Source organism: Miniopterus natalensis, chromosome 2 (genome assembly GCF_054644295.1).
Source record: "Miniopterus natalensis isolate mMinNat1 chromosome 2, mMinNat1.hap1, whole genome shotgun sequence".
Lineage (NCBI taxonomy): Eukaryota > Metazoa > Chordata > Mammalia > Chiroptera > Miniopteridae > Miniopterus > Miniopterus natalensis.
The window spans coordinates 51,271,335-51,288,212 of NC_142082.1; the positions used below are offsets into that span (position 1 = coordinate 51,271,335).

Consider the following 16,878-nt stretch of genomic DNA (forward strand, 5'->3'; position numbering starts at 1 on the left):
CAATTACAATTAACATTCACTATTATTTCGTTAGTTTCAGGTGTACAGCATAGTGGTTAGACAATTATATAAATGACATGATCTCCTGATAATTCTACCCACCTGGCACCCTAGTTGCGAAACTATTGACTTCCCTATGCTACACTTTACATCCAGTGTGACTGCCAATCTGTACTTCTTAATCCCTTCACCTTTTTACACCCAGTCCCCTAACCCTCCCTCCCATCTGGTAACTCTCGGTTTGTTCTGTGAGCCTGTTGCTGTTTTGTTCGTTTATTTTCTTCTTTAGATTCCACATATAAGTGAAATCATGTGGTATTCGTCTTTCTCTGTCTGACTTATTTCACTTAACATAATACCCTCTAAGTCTGCCCATGTCACAAATGGTAAGATTTCATCTTTTTTATGGCTGAGTAATATTCCATGGCATATGTGTACCAACACTTTTTACCCACTCATCTATTGATGGCACCTAAGTTGCTTTGATATCTTGCCTACTGTAAATCGTGCAATGAGCATAAGGGTGCAAATATCTTTTCAAATGAGTGTTTTGGGTTTCTCTGGATATACCCGTAAGCGGAGTTGCTGGGTTGTAAGGTGGTTCTATTTTTAATTTTTTGAGGAACCTCCACACTTTTCCATAGTGGTTGCGCCAACTTGCAATCTCTGTGGGCTGGTTTTAATGTCACCAAGCAACCAAAAAAGTTTTACTTGTTTGCTGACACCCATCGTTCCTTTAAAAAGACATAAATGACGTAAAAAGGACACAAAACCTTTTCCTCAAAGTGAATTAAGGGCTTACCTTTAGAATAATCAGTCCAGTAAAAGAATATAACTAATATCCTCTCTTATTTTAAATAGGGGAGAGAGGAGCAGAAGCTACTTGGACAATAAAGGGTAAATAGGAGGAAGATCCTGGAAATAAACTGGCCGTTTGTCTTTGGCTGTGAAAAGGGAAAAAAATGTGTAGTTTTGGAGCACTGCTCTTTGCGTAACATGCCAACAATTTCTTTTAAAAAACAAAGTTATCTCAAAGGGACTAGAGTCACACAGAATTCATTAAGTGCCACCAGAGCAGATCATAAAACTGGATGAGCCTTTCTAATATTTTTTTTCTGATTTCTAAGACCGAGCAAATTTTGACTGAGGGTTTCAAATACTTAAGAGTTTAGTAGTTATTTTCACCTTTTGACTGTATTCTTGTACCTACAAAAATATATTTATGCCAGTTAGTGGGTATACTTATTTAATACTGAGCCAGAATTAAAGAGTGAGGACATATTTATTGTAAAGCCCTTATACAATTCAAACTTCAACAAAATGATTTCTCTTAGAAACAGAGGAAATTTTATCAATTTACAATTTAACAGAATAGTAGCAATCACATTTAAGTTATACAGTAGTTAAAAGGTCTGTAAAATTTAATTCGCAAATTCCTCCCTGGCCATGTTTTTGTTTCCCAATTCCCATTTTGAAAACATTCTTGAATCATCTCTATTCCAAAGCCCTACTTCATCTTTTAAGGACAGTTGGCAGGTTTAGTAAATTCTTAAGAAGTACTAACATATGAATGTTATGCTTTCTGTGCTATTGTCACTCGAGCCTGTTACTTTCACAGAATTTCTTCATTAATATTAGGAACAATAAAAATCTTGAATGCTTTTTAAAATGTAATTATTAGAATCTTGCTTTAAAATTCGAGTTCCCCATACAGATGGCCTCATTTGTCTTTTTTTTGTGCTGGGTTTTTACTTTCAGACTATCATATAGTGCCTATATTTTGAAAAGTAATAAAAATTCATCCCTAGACAAATGAATTTAAAAAAGTGTCTGCGGACAAACACTGCTGCCAGCTCAAAGTCTAGGTGACTGTTACAACATCCAGGAGAGGCTAGACCATAGCTTCATTAGGCAAGATCAAGGATGGCATTTTGTTCTTAGATTAATCATAGCTACCATTTATTGTGACCTTGCTATGCCAAACACACATGGCTTCAATCTTTACAACAATCCTGATCAATGAATCATTTTAGAGATAAGAAAACTAAGCTAAGGTTCAGAGTTGCTAAGATGCTTATATCACACAACGCCAACTACTAACTAGCTCTAAAATGCTAGCCAAACACTTGTGCTCTTTTCACTGTATTCACTACATCTGGAGCCACAACCACTCTAGGTATGGTATCCAAATTAATAGTTAAGGTTAAGTGAGCAGAACGAAATCAAACAGAGCAGTTCCAAAAGCTGCAAGAGCTGTGAAGTCCATCTAAACTACCAAAAAGTACTTAAATGAAAAAGTGTATCTACTATACCAGAAGAAAAGTAACTTCTACCATGAAAATGAAAATGTCACTGAGGGTAATTTTTAAATCTTGGTACACCATAGTCATAAAATTTTAAAATGTTGGTTCTAAAGAGCCTAATAACTGATATAAACTGTAATTTCCCCATATTAATAAAGGGTTGGAGATTGAAATCAGGATCATGTAACATGTTCACTTTGGCCAACACTATAAGAGTTTCAGCTTCTTTCCTAAAAAATTCCTGAGATTTTATTATGCAGCGATTCTGCCCCTGTGCACTTTACCTTTCTGCCCCAAGGAAGAAAGGCCTTAAAAATATACAAATGTAAAACCACTCCATGAAAAACTGGTATGCTGGTGGTAGGACAAAAATCAGTCGAAAGAAGGTTTTATAAACCAGAGATTGTGTTGTTTCTGTTAGGTAAAGGGATTTCTTCATATGTTATTTTAATAAAAGGAAATTTCATAGGTAAAAACCAATATTCAAAATTATAAAACAAATAGAACTGTCTGTATATAATCACTGCATCAAAAATTTTCAAGAGATTCAACAGAAATTCTTTAGTTGACAAATGTGGTTTGAAGGGGTAATAAAATCTTTTTATGGCTAAAGCAAGAGTCTTATTTCCGGTTTGCCCAAAAATGGATGTTTCATTTCCCAAAAAAGTAGGTTCTCCACTGTAAAGAAATATTCTTGTGTAGTTGGTTTCTATCTTCTTGAACTCTGCTCCAAGTTCAGCCAACTTCTTATATGTCCTTAACACAAATTTGGAACAGTCATAGGATTCAAACCATGTCTCCGCCCCTTTTTCTGGGCTGGCTTGGACGGTCCATGTCTCATAATAAATCCCTGTTTCATTGTCCTGTTTTACCCACTTTGCCATTTTGTTAAATGTGTTTCCTAGTGGGGGGGAAAAGAAATCACTTATGTGAATATCAAAACTAATCATGTTAGTTTTAAGTCAAATGTTCTAACTGGATTAAGGCCATGAATGTACATAAATAAACAATAGTTTTTGAATTTCCAAACCTGCATCTCACAATAGGAATCCAAGCTCAGCCAATTTTTATTCCATATTCAAGGCACTAGGTGTTTTTGAATTGTAAACATTAGATATAATAGGTGTATAAAGATAAGTCATATATACTAATTCTATAATCATTTAAACTATAGTCAAAAGCAAAATTACATACATGCAGAAGCTGTTTTTCTCTACCCTACTCAACAACTCTTGTATTCAGAGGCAAAAGAGAAAAAGCAGAGAGAAATTGTGGAAGAGGAAAGAGTGAATGGGGCAAAGACAGTATAAGAATTGAAGAGGGTGACATGTGGAGCTCTCTTGTCACAAAGCATGGTGCATGCAGTATGAATGGCTCTTGAGGAACAGCTAGAGAAGGCTGACCTTCCAATGAAATAAGAGGGTGCACTGCACCCCACCCACCTTGACTATTTGGTATTTCCCTTTTTCCCTGTATGGTGCAGCTGTTGGATTCTGCTTACAACCTCCCCCTTCCCACCACACAAATTCTTCCAATAAATCAACTAAAACTGGAAATGTTTTTGGAGTATATGGACTCCTGGACAGCTAACACTCTCTCCTACCACCTTGTACCAGAGCACAGGAGCCTCTACATGTTAACAAAACACTATACTCTGCACGGTTACAAGTTCACCTAGGCTTATTAGGTCACTCCAACTTGAGTCTGTAAAATCAGTACTTCATGCTACAAAATAAATAGAGTGGCTCCCTTTATAAATTTTAAGAATTAAAATTGTGGAACAATATAAAACCTGTTTTCTTCAAACTGGGGGATACTGTTCTTAGTGTTGGTGAACTTAGAAAAGTCAGTGCTGTGATCAAGAGAGAAGAATGCTTCGAAACACTATTTTGTAACATGAGAAAAGGTTAATGGAAAGGATTAATCACAAAGCAGATGGACAACTTAAAAGATTTAACTACTAGCCTATTACAAATTATTTTCCAGAAAATAGTGATCATTTGTCCATATGGTCATACATTTATGTCAGAAGGAAGAATTTCCAGATAATGGGGTGAGAGGAAAAGAGAAATGAGAGGTGTGAACTGGCCTAGAATGAAAGAAAGAGCTATCCATTACACCGAACGCTCTAAGGAGAAACTGACTTTTATATTAATTGGATGGTTTGGAACACATCAGCTAGAAAGTAGAAAACAGCATGGTATAAAGTTAAAAGATCCCCAGATGACATGTAAGAGACACCAGTTCTCTTCCTGGTTCTACATCAAGCTCTGTGGCCTTGAAAGACAGGTAAGTCATGCCACCTGGCAGAACCTTAATTCGATATTTGTAAAAAGTTGAGCACCTTATCCTCTCCCCTGAACATAATCCAAACAGCTCTGTAAAGGGCTACACAAGCACAAAGCATAATAATCTCCTCAAGTCCTGTGGTTCACTGAATACTTCTGATCACAAACGGTGCTTTTATTGTGTTCCCACTTTTGTGGAGAACAACAATTTCTAATGTAGGAATTCTAGAAATGATATGGGCAAGCTCCCTACTTCCAACAGCCTCATTCCCATTCTACACGCAATGAGTCAATAAGATAAAATGTGACCGAGGTCATATAACCAGTTGCTGATAGTTCTGCTGAACTCCTCTCTTTATCACTAAATAAATGCAACACATGCAGCAAAATTCCAACCGTTAAAGCAACTTTTAAATGCACCTAAGAAAGTAGAAAATCTCAGAGATAAACTATTTAAATTGCTCAAGAGGCCTTAAATGCATGAGGTCATATGTTTTGGGAGGCAATGCACGAAATGATTAAGAAAATGGTCAATAGAGCTTGACTGCCAAGTTTGGAGTCCCACTTTCCTTAGTTGTGGGACTTTTCTCTCTTTGTGCCTCAGTCTCCCCATCTGTAAAATGGGGGGAAATAACAGCCACTATCTCATGGGGCTGCTGTGATGATAAATGTTGTGATATACGTGAAGTACTCAGAACACTGCCAGGCCAGAGTAAGTCCACATGAGTGGTGGCTATTATTATTTCTTGATGTATCATCACTAAAAGCCTCTTTCCAGATACAGTTAACAGGTCCTTTTAACCAACGACTTTTTTCAGGCATTTTATGTATTTCCCTCTATTATTTAAGAAGTCCAATTGTGCAAAGTGTTTTATCATTTCATTCATTTTTACCACGGGAATAAAGGAGATAAGCTACTCATCACCTACAGGTGAAGTTTTGCATGAGTAATAGTTTGGGTCAAAGGTTAGTGGTTCTAGAAATACATTTTATAAATTGACCTCTATAAAATAGAACATTACTTAGATGCTTCAATGAAAATAATTTCTATCATTTATTTCAACTCTCTCTCTCCCTCTCCCTGAAATCAATAAAGATATTATTTAAAAAATAATAAAATAATAATTTCTATCATTTAGATATATGATGCAATCATAAATAATGCCATATTTTTGAAACTTACCTGATATGGTTGCTACCTGAACTAATGTCCCATTTTCCTTCCAGTGAACATCATCAATTCCTTCAAAAAAGCAGGCAGCACCTTGATTACACCAGAATGGGGCATTCATTTCAGGTCGGAGATGGGGGAATGTGCAGTTTCCAAGTTGGAAAAGTTCATACCATTCCATTGTGTAGTTCTTGCCAGTTGAAGTACTCTTGAATCCAATAGCATCATGCATAATTTTCTATGTAAAAATCAAACAAGCAACGACTAGTCCAGGAACCAGAGGGAGAAAATGTGATACAGCACAACTGCAAATCAAGTAGAACAACTGTTCAGCTGTTCCTTCTTCCATGTTGCTACTCTCCTGTCCACTCTGTGGCTCTTCAAATTCCAGGCCTTCATCCACTCTGGCCCCTGCAGCTCATCTCAGATCGGGAGGACGTATGCTACATGGACACGTTGTAATTTCCTTTTAGCTTAGCATGAATATGAGAAGCCCCTATGCCACAGTCTCAGGAAGGAACTCTATGTACCTCATAGGGGATGAGAAGCTCAAACGGTGAACTAACCTAGGAAAAGTGCATTCAACAGGACCTGGAAATGAAGAAGTGTTTCCTGATTGCCTTGTGTCTTCCTCTGGGCCTCCTCCCTTCCTACTTTTCCAGGACCTGGGTACAGGAATTGGGTTTGGATCCAGAATATTAAAAGGGATGAGGGCAACTGCATTTGTTATTGTCAGGATCACAAAACCTGACAATATTTTTTTTGAGTACTCATTTTAAATACACTCAGAGGAAAACCAATAAACATGATCTAAAATATTCCCTCAAATCCACTTAATAATGATATCATTTAATTAACTAAACTTATAAGATTAAGATGCATCCTTACCAAGTGTCCCAGGAGGTCTCCATATTTAAATTCCCATACTGGGGCTTGTAACCGAAAGACTTCAATGACATCATCACCCTTCATAACCGGAATAGGTGAGCCAGTTGGACAGAAAGTGTATTTAGCTTGACAGTAAGGATCTGGTGCCGGACGGAAGGAAAAGCGTCTAATAAAGAAAAAGAAACCATCGATTAGGGTGATGCTTCTTGTATATCTTAAAATCCAAATTTTAACTTCACTGCCAATAACATTTTTAGAGAAAACATTCAACACTAAACCCATAGCGTATAAGTATACATTTTATTTGCTACCCTGTGAACAAACTCCAACGATGTCTTTAACAGTGAAAGCTACATTAAAAGCACTTTGATAACAGCATGTTTCTCTGTTCCCTGCTCCCACTGGGAGAATTTTGAAGATGGGTACCATATCTTAAAATGTTCATAGCTCTAGATCTTATTTAGTAGACAAATATTTACTGGATAAAGGAATAATTTTCAAATGATACTTAATTTCCCAAGCAATCCATATGCTAACTAAGATTATTCAAAGATAATTATGATTAAATAGAATAAGTTTACTATTTTAAGACTTTACCAATACTCCTTAAACCAATACTTATTAAGGAATCTACGATGTGTAGCATACTATACTAGGAAGGGGGGAAACAAAACTTACAATGCTGTTCCCCTCCTTGAGGAGCTTTGGATCGGTGCTGGGAAGACATTAAACAATGAAGCGCAGTGTGGTAGTTGCTAGACCAAAGAAATATAGAAAGTCCAATGGACACAACAGAGGGAGAAATCATTTTTACCTGCGTGGGATGCGTGGGAGTGAGGGGGGCAAAGAAAGAGATGAAGACCTGGCATAGGTTTTTAAGGTACTTTCAAAGATTAGGACTGAAAGGGAAAGGAAACACTAAGTATTATAAGACAAGCACAACACGCTGGAAGAGTCTCTGGTAGGTAAATAAGACTGTCCTTCAGGTTTCCAGGCAGGCGTGGTGAGAGGAGAGCTAGGCAGCAGCACCCTGTAGAGTCCTTCGACTGGGAGGGCTGAGCCCAAGAGTGAGCTTAAAGGATTTTAAGTAGGAGACTTGATATGACTGAATTTGCTACAGAATAAACCTTATTTTACAAATTAAAAGAAGGTAGGGAGAGAGCCCAAATTAAGGCTGAGAGGTCAGTTTAAGGAGGTTACTTCATATGCAACAAGAAAAGAAAGTGGCCTGAGAAGGCCATGGCAATAGGACTACAGTTGAATTCAGCTCAACACTTGCTGGTCACCTTCCATATTAGGTACTGGGAGAAAAAGATGAAAGAGGGGAAAAAGCTACTTACATCTGTGCTCTAAGAATCCTAGATCCTTAGATCCTGAGGTTCTAGCCAGATCTACTGTTTTACGATCCTAATGCAATCAACAAAAATTCCTCTTTTAAGTTAAAATCTAGATATTAGCCAAAAATAGTAACAACCATCAAGAAAGTTTACAAGATTCAGGTACACTCACCTGTTCGATAGGTGCTTACCTGGTTTAAACAAATATATGGTTATGGATGTTTCACCTGCCCACAGCAAAATCTATTTTAGGTCAAATGTAATTTCAAAAGCATAATTTAAGTGTGAACTGAATAAATTTTCTTATATTCAGTTGAGGGTATTAAATGGCGGCATATACTTAATATTTGAAACTTTTAAACAAATATCAGAAGTCATACTCAATATCCTGCCCTTAAGCGCTTTGGGATTTACAGTTTCTTCCTTGTTTTATTGAATATTTAATTTTTACTTCTTATGAACATTTTATTAACATTTTCCAGAAAAACAGCATCAACCCCAAACTTCTCTTTTCATGTATATCAAGAAGTAGTGCAAACCATTCAGTGAGCAAAACACAAGCATATCCGGTTTGACAACAGCTGGCATTGACTAGGTTTAATCCTCCCAACAAACCTAAGGCAAGCGCTACTCCTCCTCCTCCTTTCCGACTCAGGACATGTGGGCTCAGAGATGCTGAGTAACTTTTCCAAGATCCCACAGCTAGTCACGGTGGTGCTTGATTTGATCTGCAGCGGTCAGAATCCAGAGCTCACTCCCCACCACCAGGTTATCCTGCCTCCTGACTCCCTATTTAGTCATCCAAAATAGCTGTGTGTTTTCAAAAGCTGCTGGCCTCTCCTGTGCCTGACGTGACACCGTAATAGTTTCCTCCTCTTTGTTTGGGCCTCTCACGGTATCGGACCAAGTAAAGACTCTCTAGGTAAAAAGCTGTCATCGGCTTCTGTTCTGCGGTCTCCGCCCTCCGCTGAGGACCAGCGTCCGACCTCCTGGCGTAATGAAGACCGCGGACAGACGAAGCCCCCAGCCTCCCCGGGGCCGAGCGCGGGGACTCCGGCGAACCGCGGCGGGCCGGCCACGCTGCGGGCCCTGCCAAAGCTTACGCACTCGGGATGGCCAGTGATGGCGTGAAACGTCAGAAACGCGAAATTAAAAGTCACCCGCTGTTCCAAGAGCCTAAAAGTCACGCGATAAAATAACCTCACTCCCTTTTTCTTCCCTAATTCGGGTCAGCCCCGAGCCTGTCACCTCGTCACTGACTCAAGCGTCCCGAGGAAGAAAGGCTCCGGGGCGCCACGCAACAAGCAGGAGCCACGGCCGAGCTCTCGGCGGCGTCCCGCGGGGCGCCTCCCGCGTCGCCCGGCGCCGCCCCTCACGGCCGCGCGACCGAGCCGCCGCCGCAGGTTCCCCGCCGTCCCCGCCCGCCGCCCACCGCCCGCCGCGCGCGCCTCCCCCGCGCCCGCGCGCGCTCACTTGTAGGGGACCGGCCACTGGCGCCGGGAGGGGTCGCCCGCGGCCGCCGCCTGCCAGAGCACCGCCAGGGCCCAGAGCCAGGCCGCGCGCCGCTGCCCCCTGGCCCCGGGGCCGCCGTTCCCCGCCGGCGCCATGGGGCCGCTCCCGGGGCTCCGGCGCCTCCCGCGTCCGGCGGCGGCGGAGGGCGGCCGAGCTGCGCATGCGCGGAGCCACTCCCCGCCCGCGGGAACCGGGGACTGCGGCCAACCGCGCGGGCGGCCTCTGCCCTGTGCGCTCTGCGGGGCGGGGACGCGGTCACCCGGCGCTGGTAGCCTTCCTGAGCCTGGCGGGGTCTCCGCGGCCCTGTCCCCTCCGCGCCCCAGTGCCCTGCACTGTGGCTGCTTCCAGACCGCCGGCCGGGAAGGCGCTTGGCGGTCCCGCACCCCGGTACCCTGCGTCGGGTCTTGGGCTCCGTTCTTTCTCTGACCCCCTTGGCGGGGCGGTGGGGAGGTGCGGAGGGCGGGTCCTTTGAGGTCACATCTCAGCTTAAAGATCACCATGCCTTTGGACCTTCTGACCTCCCCCCAGCAACAGCCAGGAAAACCAAAAATAAGCCCAGCTTTTGGCTCCTCTCTACTACTGAGCTCTTACCCTTCCGCACAGGCCCAGACTAGGTGACAACAAACATTTGAGTGAAGGAAAATCTTTTTTTGGCGTTGAGGATGCAGTGAGGAAGAGGATCTTGGGGGAATGAGGTGTCTTCACCTGACCTAACCAGTGACACAGTGGCCAACACTAACAACATACAGCCTGTAGCCAGGGCGACTAATCTAACTGGGGTAGGTGGTTAGACAGACATGAGCAGAGCCAAGATGACCGGCAAGCTGCAGGAGGTCACCAGGGTGGAAAGTGTAGGCAACTGGCAAAACTGGGAGAACAAGGACCTGCCCCCAGGCTAACCTTTCCTCCCCTGGCAGGTTGCTAGTCCTGTGGGTTAGACCCTCCCGCTTTGCCATAGAGGGGAGCAAGGGAACTGAGAATAAACTTTAAGTATGAAGCCCCCAGGACAATGAAGATCTGACCCTCATCAAGTACATCTAGGCCTCAGTTGTTTCGGCTCCAGGCCCAGAAAAGTCACAAAACCAGACAAGCTACTCCATGGCTGACCTCAGGACCAGGTGCATTGACTAATGACCCCCTGCCCTGGTGCTGACTAATCAGGACACAGCTGTAAAGCTGAGGAATATTCTATTGGCTCCTCCCCTGGGACCTCCCCTGAAACTGGGACTGTGGGCCCAGAGTGCTTTCCTCTCCCAGGAGCAGGCTGGTGTCCTGCCCTCCCCCACCACCCTTCTTTCCCCCTTACCTTTACCCTCCTCTCTCCTGAGCTCGGCTTTTGCCTCTGTAACTTGTTTCCTGAGCCTATTTCTTCTACCACTCACTTCTACTTCTGTGGCTTTCTCATTAGAGTCTGAGTCTTGGCTCTGAATTCTTTCCTATCCAGAATTTAGGAACTGAGGTTGCTGAACCAAGCAAGGTGGGGTGCGAGCCCGTGGTCCATGGGTCTAACACCTGGTGCAGTTCTCTAAGCCATCTGCCTAAACACTGTTTAACCCACTCACCAATCTCCGCTCAGATGCTCTTCCTGGTTTGGCTCTACCGCTTCACCAAGGAAGATTCTACCTTATTTTCTTTTCTTTGACCCTTGAGCCACCTCAAGAAAACAACCAGATCGACCGCCCTGCTTTATGGCTGTTATACACAGATGTTGATTTATGTCTATAAATAGAACATTAAAGGCATTGCCACTGTGTCAGCAGCCTGCTGAGCTCTTAGACCAGGGCTTTCCTATGCCTTCGCTTCACCCTCAACACGACTGAAACATCATAATACTTGTTAAGTATATAATAAGCGAGGTGGTTGCACATATATATGGCCAGAGTTGACCACCATGATGGGAGCATCAGTGGCTTCCCTAGGTCTGCTAGGCCTTCTGAGGGCTGATAGGAAGTTACTCTGCCTCCCTCCTCACCCCCCCAAAAAACCCTTTGTCCACTTGGTATACCAAGTTGGGGAGTTCTGTGGAGGTTCAGGCAGGCCCCATTTTAACACCCACTTATCTAAGCCTTTAGGTGACTCCAATCGTAGCCCTCCTCCACATACCAGCCTAGTTCAAAATCAAGGCTAAACTTATCTCTCCAAAGACCCATCCTAGATGAGAAGGAATGAATCCTAGCCATGAAAGCTGAAACGTGATGTTGGATTTGTAAGGCACCTGCAGGATTTCCTGTGGACTATCACTTGAGGATGGCTTAAAACTACTGAAAAGAAACACCTCTAAAGCAACATTGTACAAGTAATGGGACTATACACTAGAGCAGGGGTGGGGAACGTCCAGCTTGAGGGCTATATTGTTTGGTCTGGCCCTACCAAGGCAACTGAAGGTGGGATTTGAATTTAATAAATCTAGGAGCGTTTTTCATAGCTAATTTTTAAGTTGATAATTTTGTATGGCCAGCAAATGATGTTATAACTATCCAAACGGCCCTTGGCAGGAGAAAAGTTTCCCACCCGTGCACTAGAGGGTCACAGTGGAACTTCTGATCCTGCCACAGAAGGAAGTTTCCCATTGACCTTGGTTGGTGGTGGGGATTTCCTCTCTTGGGTCTGTGGCTCTAATGGTGAGAAAGCAGTTCCTCATATTAGCCCTGACTTAGCGTCTTACTAACTCCCATCTGCTCTGGTCTGGTTTTGCCTTCTGTTCCTCTTGGCTATGACTCCAGCACCCCAGGATAAAGACGCTGTAGAGTATTGTTGCCTGATCCCTTGCTATGCTGGTTACTTCTGTCTACTCCATGGCTGTGAAACCTTGAGGGCCCATTGAAACTGAGGTTCCTTATGACTTTGACACTTTACAACTCTACTGTGTTACTGTGTTTGGAGAGAAATATTATTATCTGTTAATTTTGCAACTGGTTTTTATCTGCCTTTTATTCCAGGCTCATGAATGGCAGGGCAGATTTTTACAGTCCAATCTATTTTTTACTTTCTCACTTATAATGTGATGGGTTTTAATTATTCTTTTAGACATTAAAACAAAACAGTCTGAGAAGGGGTTTCACCAGGCTGCCAAGGAGGTCCACAGGACACAAAGAAAGGTTAAGAGCCCGTGCTCTGAACACTCTAATTTTCTGCCCTAATTTTTAGTGCAAGAGGTTAACAATACCTTGATGTTAATCAAAACATTAACACCCTCCTCTCCCCCTCTCAATCTCTGGTAGGGGATGTGCAGGAAGCAGCTGATCAATGTTCCTCTCTCTCCCTCTCCCTTCCTCTCTCTCTTAAAAATCAATAAAAAAAAAAAAACCTTTAGAAAAATTATTATATTCCCTTGAAAGAATTAGCAGGGCTAATTACTTAATATGCACTACTTTAAAACAAACCAACTCTGGAACTCTAGTTAACGTCTCACCCTAATCCTAAATCGAGTAATTTGGATTTACACTTTTACTTGTTACATTAAATCTCTTAAACAAGTCTCTACAACCTTGTTTGTATTTACTGACTACATAGGAGCAGGCAAAAGTAGGCCTACATTTGCATGGTGACATTCTTTTGAGCTAATAAAGCTATCATAATAACCATAACCTGCAAGTCTTTTTCTATATGAACAACTGTAAACATACTTTTGCTCAACTCCGTATTTTTTTACAGTTTATTCTCAAGAAAACTAGCTGCAGAATGGAAACTTCTCTTTCCTTCACGTATATCGAGCAAAATGAAGCGGTGCCTATTGTTCAGTGAGAGGAAATACTCTAGTGTCTAGGTTTTGACATAGCTGACTTTTATGATATTTAATCCCCCCAAAACCCTGTGATAAAGGTAGGAACGGTTACTTCCCACTTTCAGACTGAGGACATGCAGGCACAGAGATACTGAGTAACTTTCCCAGTATCACACAAGGTATAGATTCCCAGTAGTCAGACCCTGAACCTGCTCCTAACCATTTGGTTGTCCTGCTTCTCAGGTTCACTACTACTTTCCTCCTCCTGTTACCTGCTTTCCCCTTCCTCTCCCCCCCTCACCACCTCCTCCTCGAGGAAGAAGTGGGTGGATACCTATGTATACTCATAAGCAGCTGATCTTTCCCCGGCTTGGTGTGTATACCCAGTTTATTTCCTCCTTCTAAATGTGGGCATCACTGCCAGCCATGTAATATACCCTTCTTGGACAAGAGTAGAATTCGCCTCATGGGTTTGCAATTTTCCATCCATGGCTTATTGGGATTTTTAACTCAGAGCCCTGAGGTTGTGAGCTTTATCTCCCACTTGCTTTAGATCAGTGGTTGCCAACCCTGACAAATGATAGAATGACCTGGGGAGATTTCACAGCACCCCAGTGCCCACGCTCACACTTCACTCACATGTAACTGGTTTGTTCGGGCCTCCATCAACTCTGGAGATTCTAATACGTAGCCAGGGTTGATAATCGCTGCTTTAGAACCATTTCAAGGGCAGATTTCATTAATTCTCTCATGGTTTTGAGATCCATATGCTCCGGTCTATAAAATTGGGTCCTCTCTTTCATCTCCTTAAAAAGCATATATATGCACAGTAGATGCTATATACATATGTATTTGGAAGCCAAATTCTTTCTGTTCTGCTTTATTTCTGGAGGCTAATTTATAGCTTTTTTTTTTTTTTTTTGGTCTCTAGAAGTCCCCTGCAGTTTCGTTCTTGAGATTGAGCTGTAATGCATGTTGTTGGTGTTGGACCGGAAGGCATATAGAATTACTTAGTGGTTTTCTGACTTTCCTTTCTGGTTTAACCTCTGAGATTGATTCGCTTGATTGTTTTCATAGAGTCAATGACATCATTTGTTTTTATTTCTATTTTTGAAGGTGAAGATATTTGCTCCTAATGCTGAGCAGATGCACATGATTAATCACTTGAAAAGTGGCCCAACAGAAGAGAAATGTGCTGGAGGAAAGTGCCGAGAGAGCCACGGGGACCCACATGATTTGGCAGACCTGAACTTGGAGAGCTTGATGCTGTCATTCATCGTACCTGGTGAGTTAGCTGAAGCTGGGAGGCCAACTGTTCATTTTAATTAATGCTCACTGACTTCAAACTTCTCTTCCCTAAAGGGTAGTGCAGGCTCAGCTACCATTTTGAACCCTCTGTATCAGGTTCTAGGTCTGCGGTTCTCAAACTTTGCTGCATGTGAGAATCATCACTCAGGGAGTTTAAAAAATTCCCAGTGCTTGGGTCACACCTGAGATTAGTAACATCAGACTCTTTGGGGGTGGAAACAGATATTAATATTTTTTTATTCTCTTCAGGTGATCCTGTCTTCTTGAAGGAATGATTTCAATCAAGAGACAAAGTGCATGAAAGCAAGCAAGCATTTATTGGCAGCAGCAAAAACACACTTAGGACAGTGAGACAAGGAAGGGCATAGAAGGAGCAGCAACAGGAGAGCCCAGGCCGGGCTGCCTGGGCTCCCTGAGAAGTCAGAGAAAAGGGAGCCTTGGGGACAGGCTCAGGGGTTAGCCCAGGATGAGCTGCAGCTGCCCATTGCTCCCCTGGTTCCAAGTCTTGTGGGGCCCATTAGAGGGAAGAAGGGGGGAAGGGAATGGCATGGATGTGCTCCCCTGGGGGAGAGCGAGCACGAGGTCCTTTACCCTGAGTGTATTTATGGCTCTCTTGCAGGTGGGAATTTTAGGGGAAGCCTCAAGGGAGGGCTCAATAGAATATTCATCAGTTTTCCAGGTGTGCTCTTTCGGGGTCCTGGTCTCCATTGATTGGTCACTGCTGGGGCAGGGGGTCATTAGTCAATGTCACTGGTCCTGAGGCAGCTACTTCATCACTCCTCTGGTTTTGCTGCTTTTCTGGGCCCGGAGCTGAAGTACAACTGAGGCCTAGATGTTATCTTTAGGAAGGAAAGGGTGAGGGGGTCCAAACCGAATGACCAGCAACATGCTAGGGGAGGAAAGGTTACCTGGGGGACAAGGTTCTTGTTTTCCAGTTTTGCCCATTGCTAAGTGTAGGGTCAAGGGAGGCTACAGCCCAGTTCCCCCTCTGAGTGGAAAGGTGTCCGGCTGGCCAGAGGCTACAAGGAGCAGAGCATCTTGTACCTGAGTGTTTCCCACATCCTTGACAGCTGACAAGCCTCACCAGACCGGTGTTTGTCCTTGGCCTGCAAACAGACCTTTCCCAGCACTGCTCCCTCCCCCTCCCCGCTGCTAGTTAAGCCCCTAGCCTACCAGGGCCAAGCGCAGAAATTCACCCAACCAGCTGCCATCGGGTCTTCCCTATTGTGTAAGTAATAAAGGCTATGTCTTTCCCCTCTGGTACCCCACGTTGTTTTTTTCAGACTAGCAAAGAACAGCCTTGCGCTCCTGGGGTTGGAGCTCCTATAGCACCCTAGGCATCTGGGGCTTTCTGCCCTGGTGACCTTCTGTACCTGGCCCATCGTCCTTGCTTTGCTCATGTCTGTCTAACTGCCTACAACATCCTATTGTTCAGTTAAGTTTGACAACCAGTACTCTCTCTAGAGTGACCAGTGGTTCCCAGACTTGACCAAACCTGGAATCACTGGGTGGGCTGCAAAACCATCAAAACCTGTGTCCCTGTGGCCGAAGTTTGGAACTTGAAAGATTCCTAGATGATTCTCATATGCAGACAAGTTTGGGAACCACTGATCTATACCAATGCGTCTCTATTTTACCTGGAGATTTTGTTATATAATGCAGATTCTTTTTTTCCCTTTTTATTGAATTTACTGGGGTTACACTGATTAACAGAATTATACAGGTTTCAGGTGCACAATTCTACATCACATCAGAAGATGGTAGGTTATGTACCCTAACTGTACACTATGTGTTCACCACCCCAAGTCCAGGCTTCATCTATCACCATTTTTATTACCCCCCTATACCCTCCTCCACCTAACCCCACCCCATCTCTCTCCATCAGTCACCACAGTGTTGTCCATGTCCAGGAGTTCTTTCTCTTTTTTTCTTTTCTGATTCAGCTCCCAGGTGACAGGTGGCATGTGGCATGCAGCCCACATCTTAAGGCCTTGAGGCCATAGAAATCACAGTGGAGGGTTTGCCTACTTCTGAGCCTTTTCAGTGCAGGGATCACTGATAGATAGGTGACTCTACCCTTTAAAATAAAAGATTGATTTACAAGTATAATTTAATTTTTATTTAATTCCCTTCATAAGGAGCTGTATGGTATATATTTATATTTTCCAAACTAAACAATAAAATCAGGTGTGTTTTAAGATTATTTTTAACATTCACAATATTCTTGAAATTTTTGGAGGCAATTTGGAGATGTCCTGTGGGGAGTGGGCTGTAAACTGGCAAAGCCCTTGCAGTCCCAGAGGCTCAGCCAAAGGCTAAGCCTCATTCCCGGCAACTGGAAGCACTG

At 43.1% G+C, this 16,878-nt stretch overlaps 1 protein-coding gene across 1 annotated transcript; it reads right to left on the reverse strand.

Annotated features, from left to right (window-relative positions):
* Nucleotides 1-1,263: 1,263 nt before the first annotated feature.
* On the reverse strand, nt 1,264-9,594 carry CLN5 (CLN5 lysosomal BMP synthase). Its single transcript, XM_087814289.1, has 4 exons — nt 9,461-9,594; nt 6,651-6,816; nt 5,775-6,000; nt 1,264-3,204 (listed from the first exon to the last, which is right to left on the reverse strand). The coding sequence occupies exons 1-4, from the start codon at nt 9,592-9,594 to the stop codon at nt 2,693-2,695; spliced, it is 1,038 nt and encodes a 345-aa protein (XP_087670415.1). The 3' UTR covers nt 1,264-2,692.
* Between the last annotated feature and the right edge of the window lie 7,284 nt (nt 9,595-16,878).

Bases quoted from the DNA above. Each gene is read 5' to 3' on its own strand.
- CLN5 (XM_087814289.1), bottom strand. From the start codon at position 9,594: ATGGCGCCGGCGGGGAACGGCGGCCCCGGGGCCAGGGGGCAGCGGCGC. The intron at 6,817-9,460 runs GTGAGCGCGCGC...TTTCTTTATTAG, and splicing joins CAGTGGCCGGTCCCCTACAA to ACGCTTTTCCTTCCGTCCGG. The intron at 6,001-6,650 runs GTAAGGATGCAT...ATTTTTACATAG, and splicing joins GAGACCTCCTGGGACACTTG to AAAATTATGCATGATGCTAT.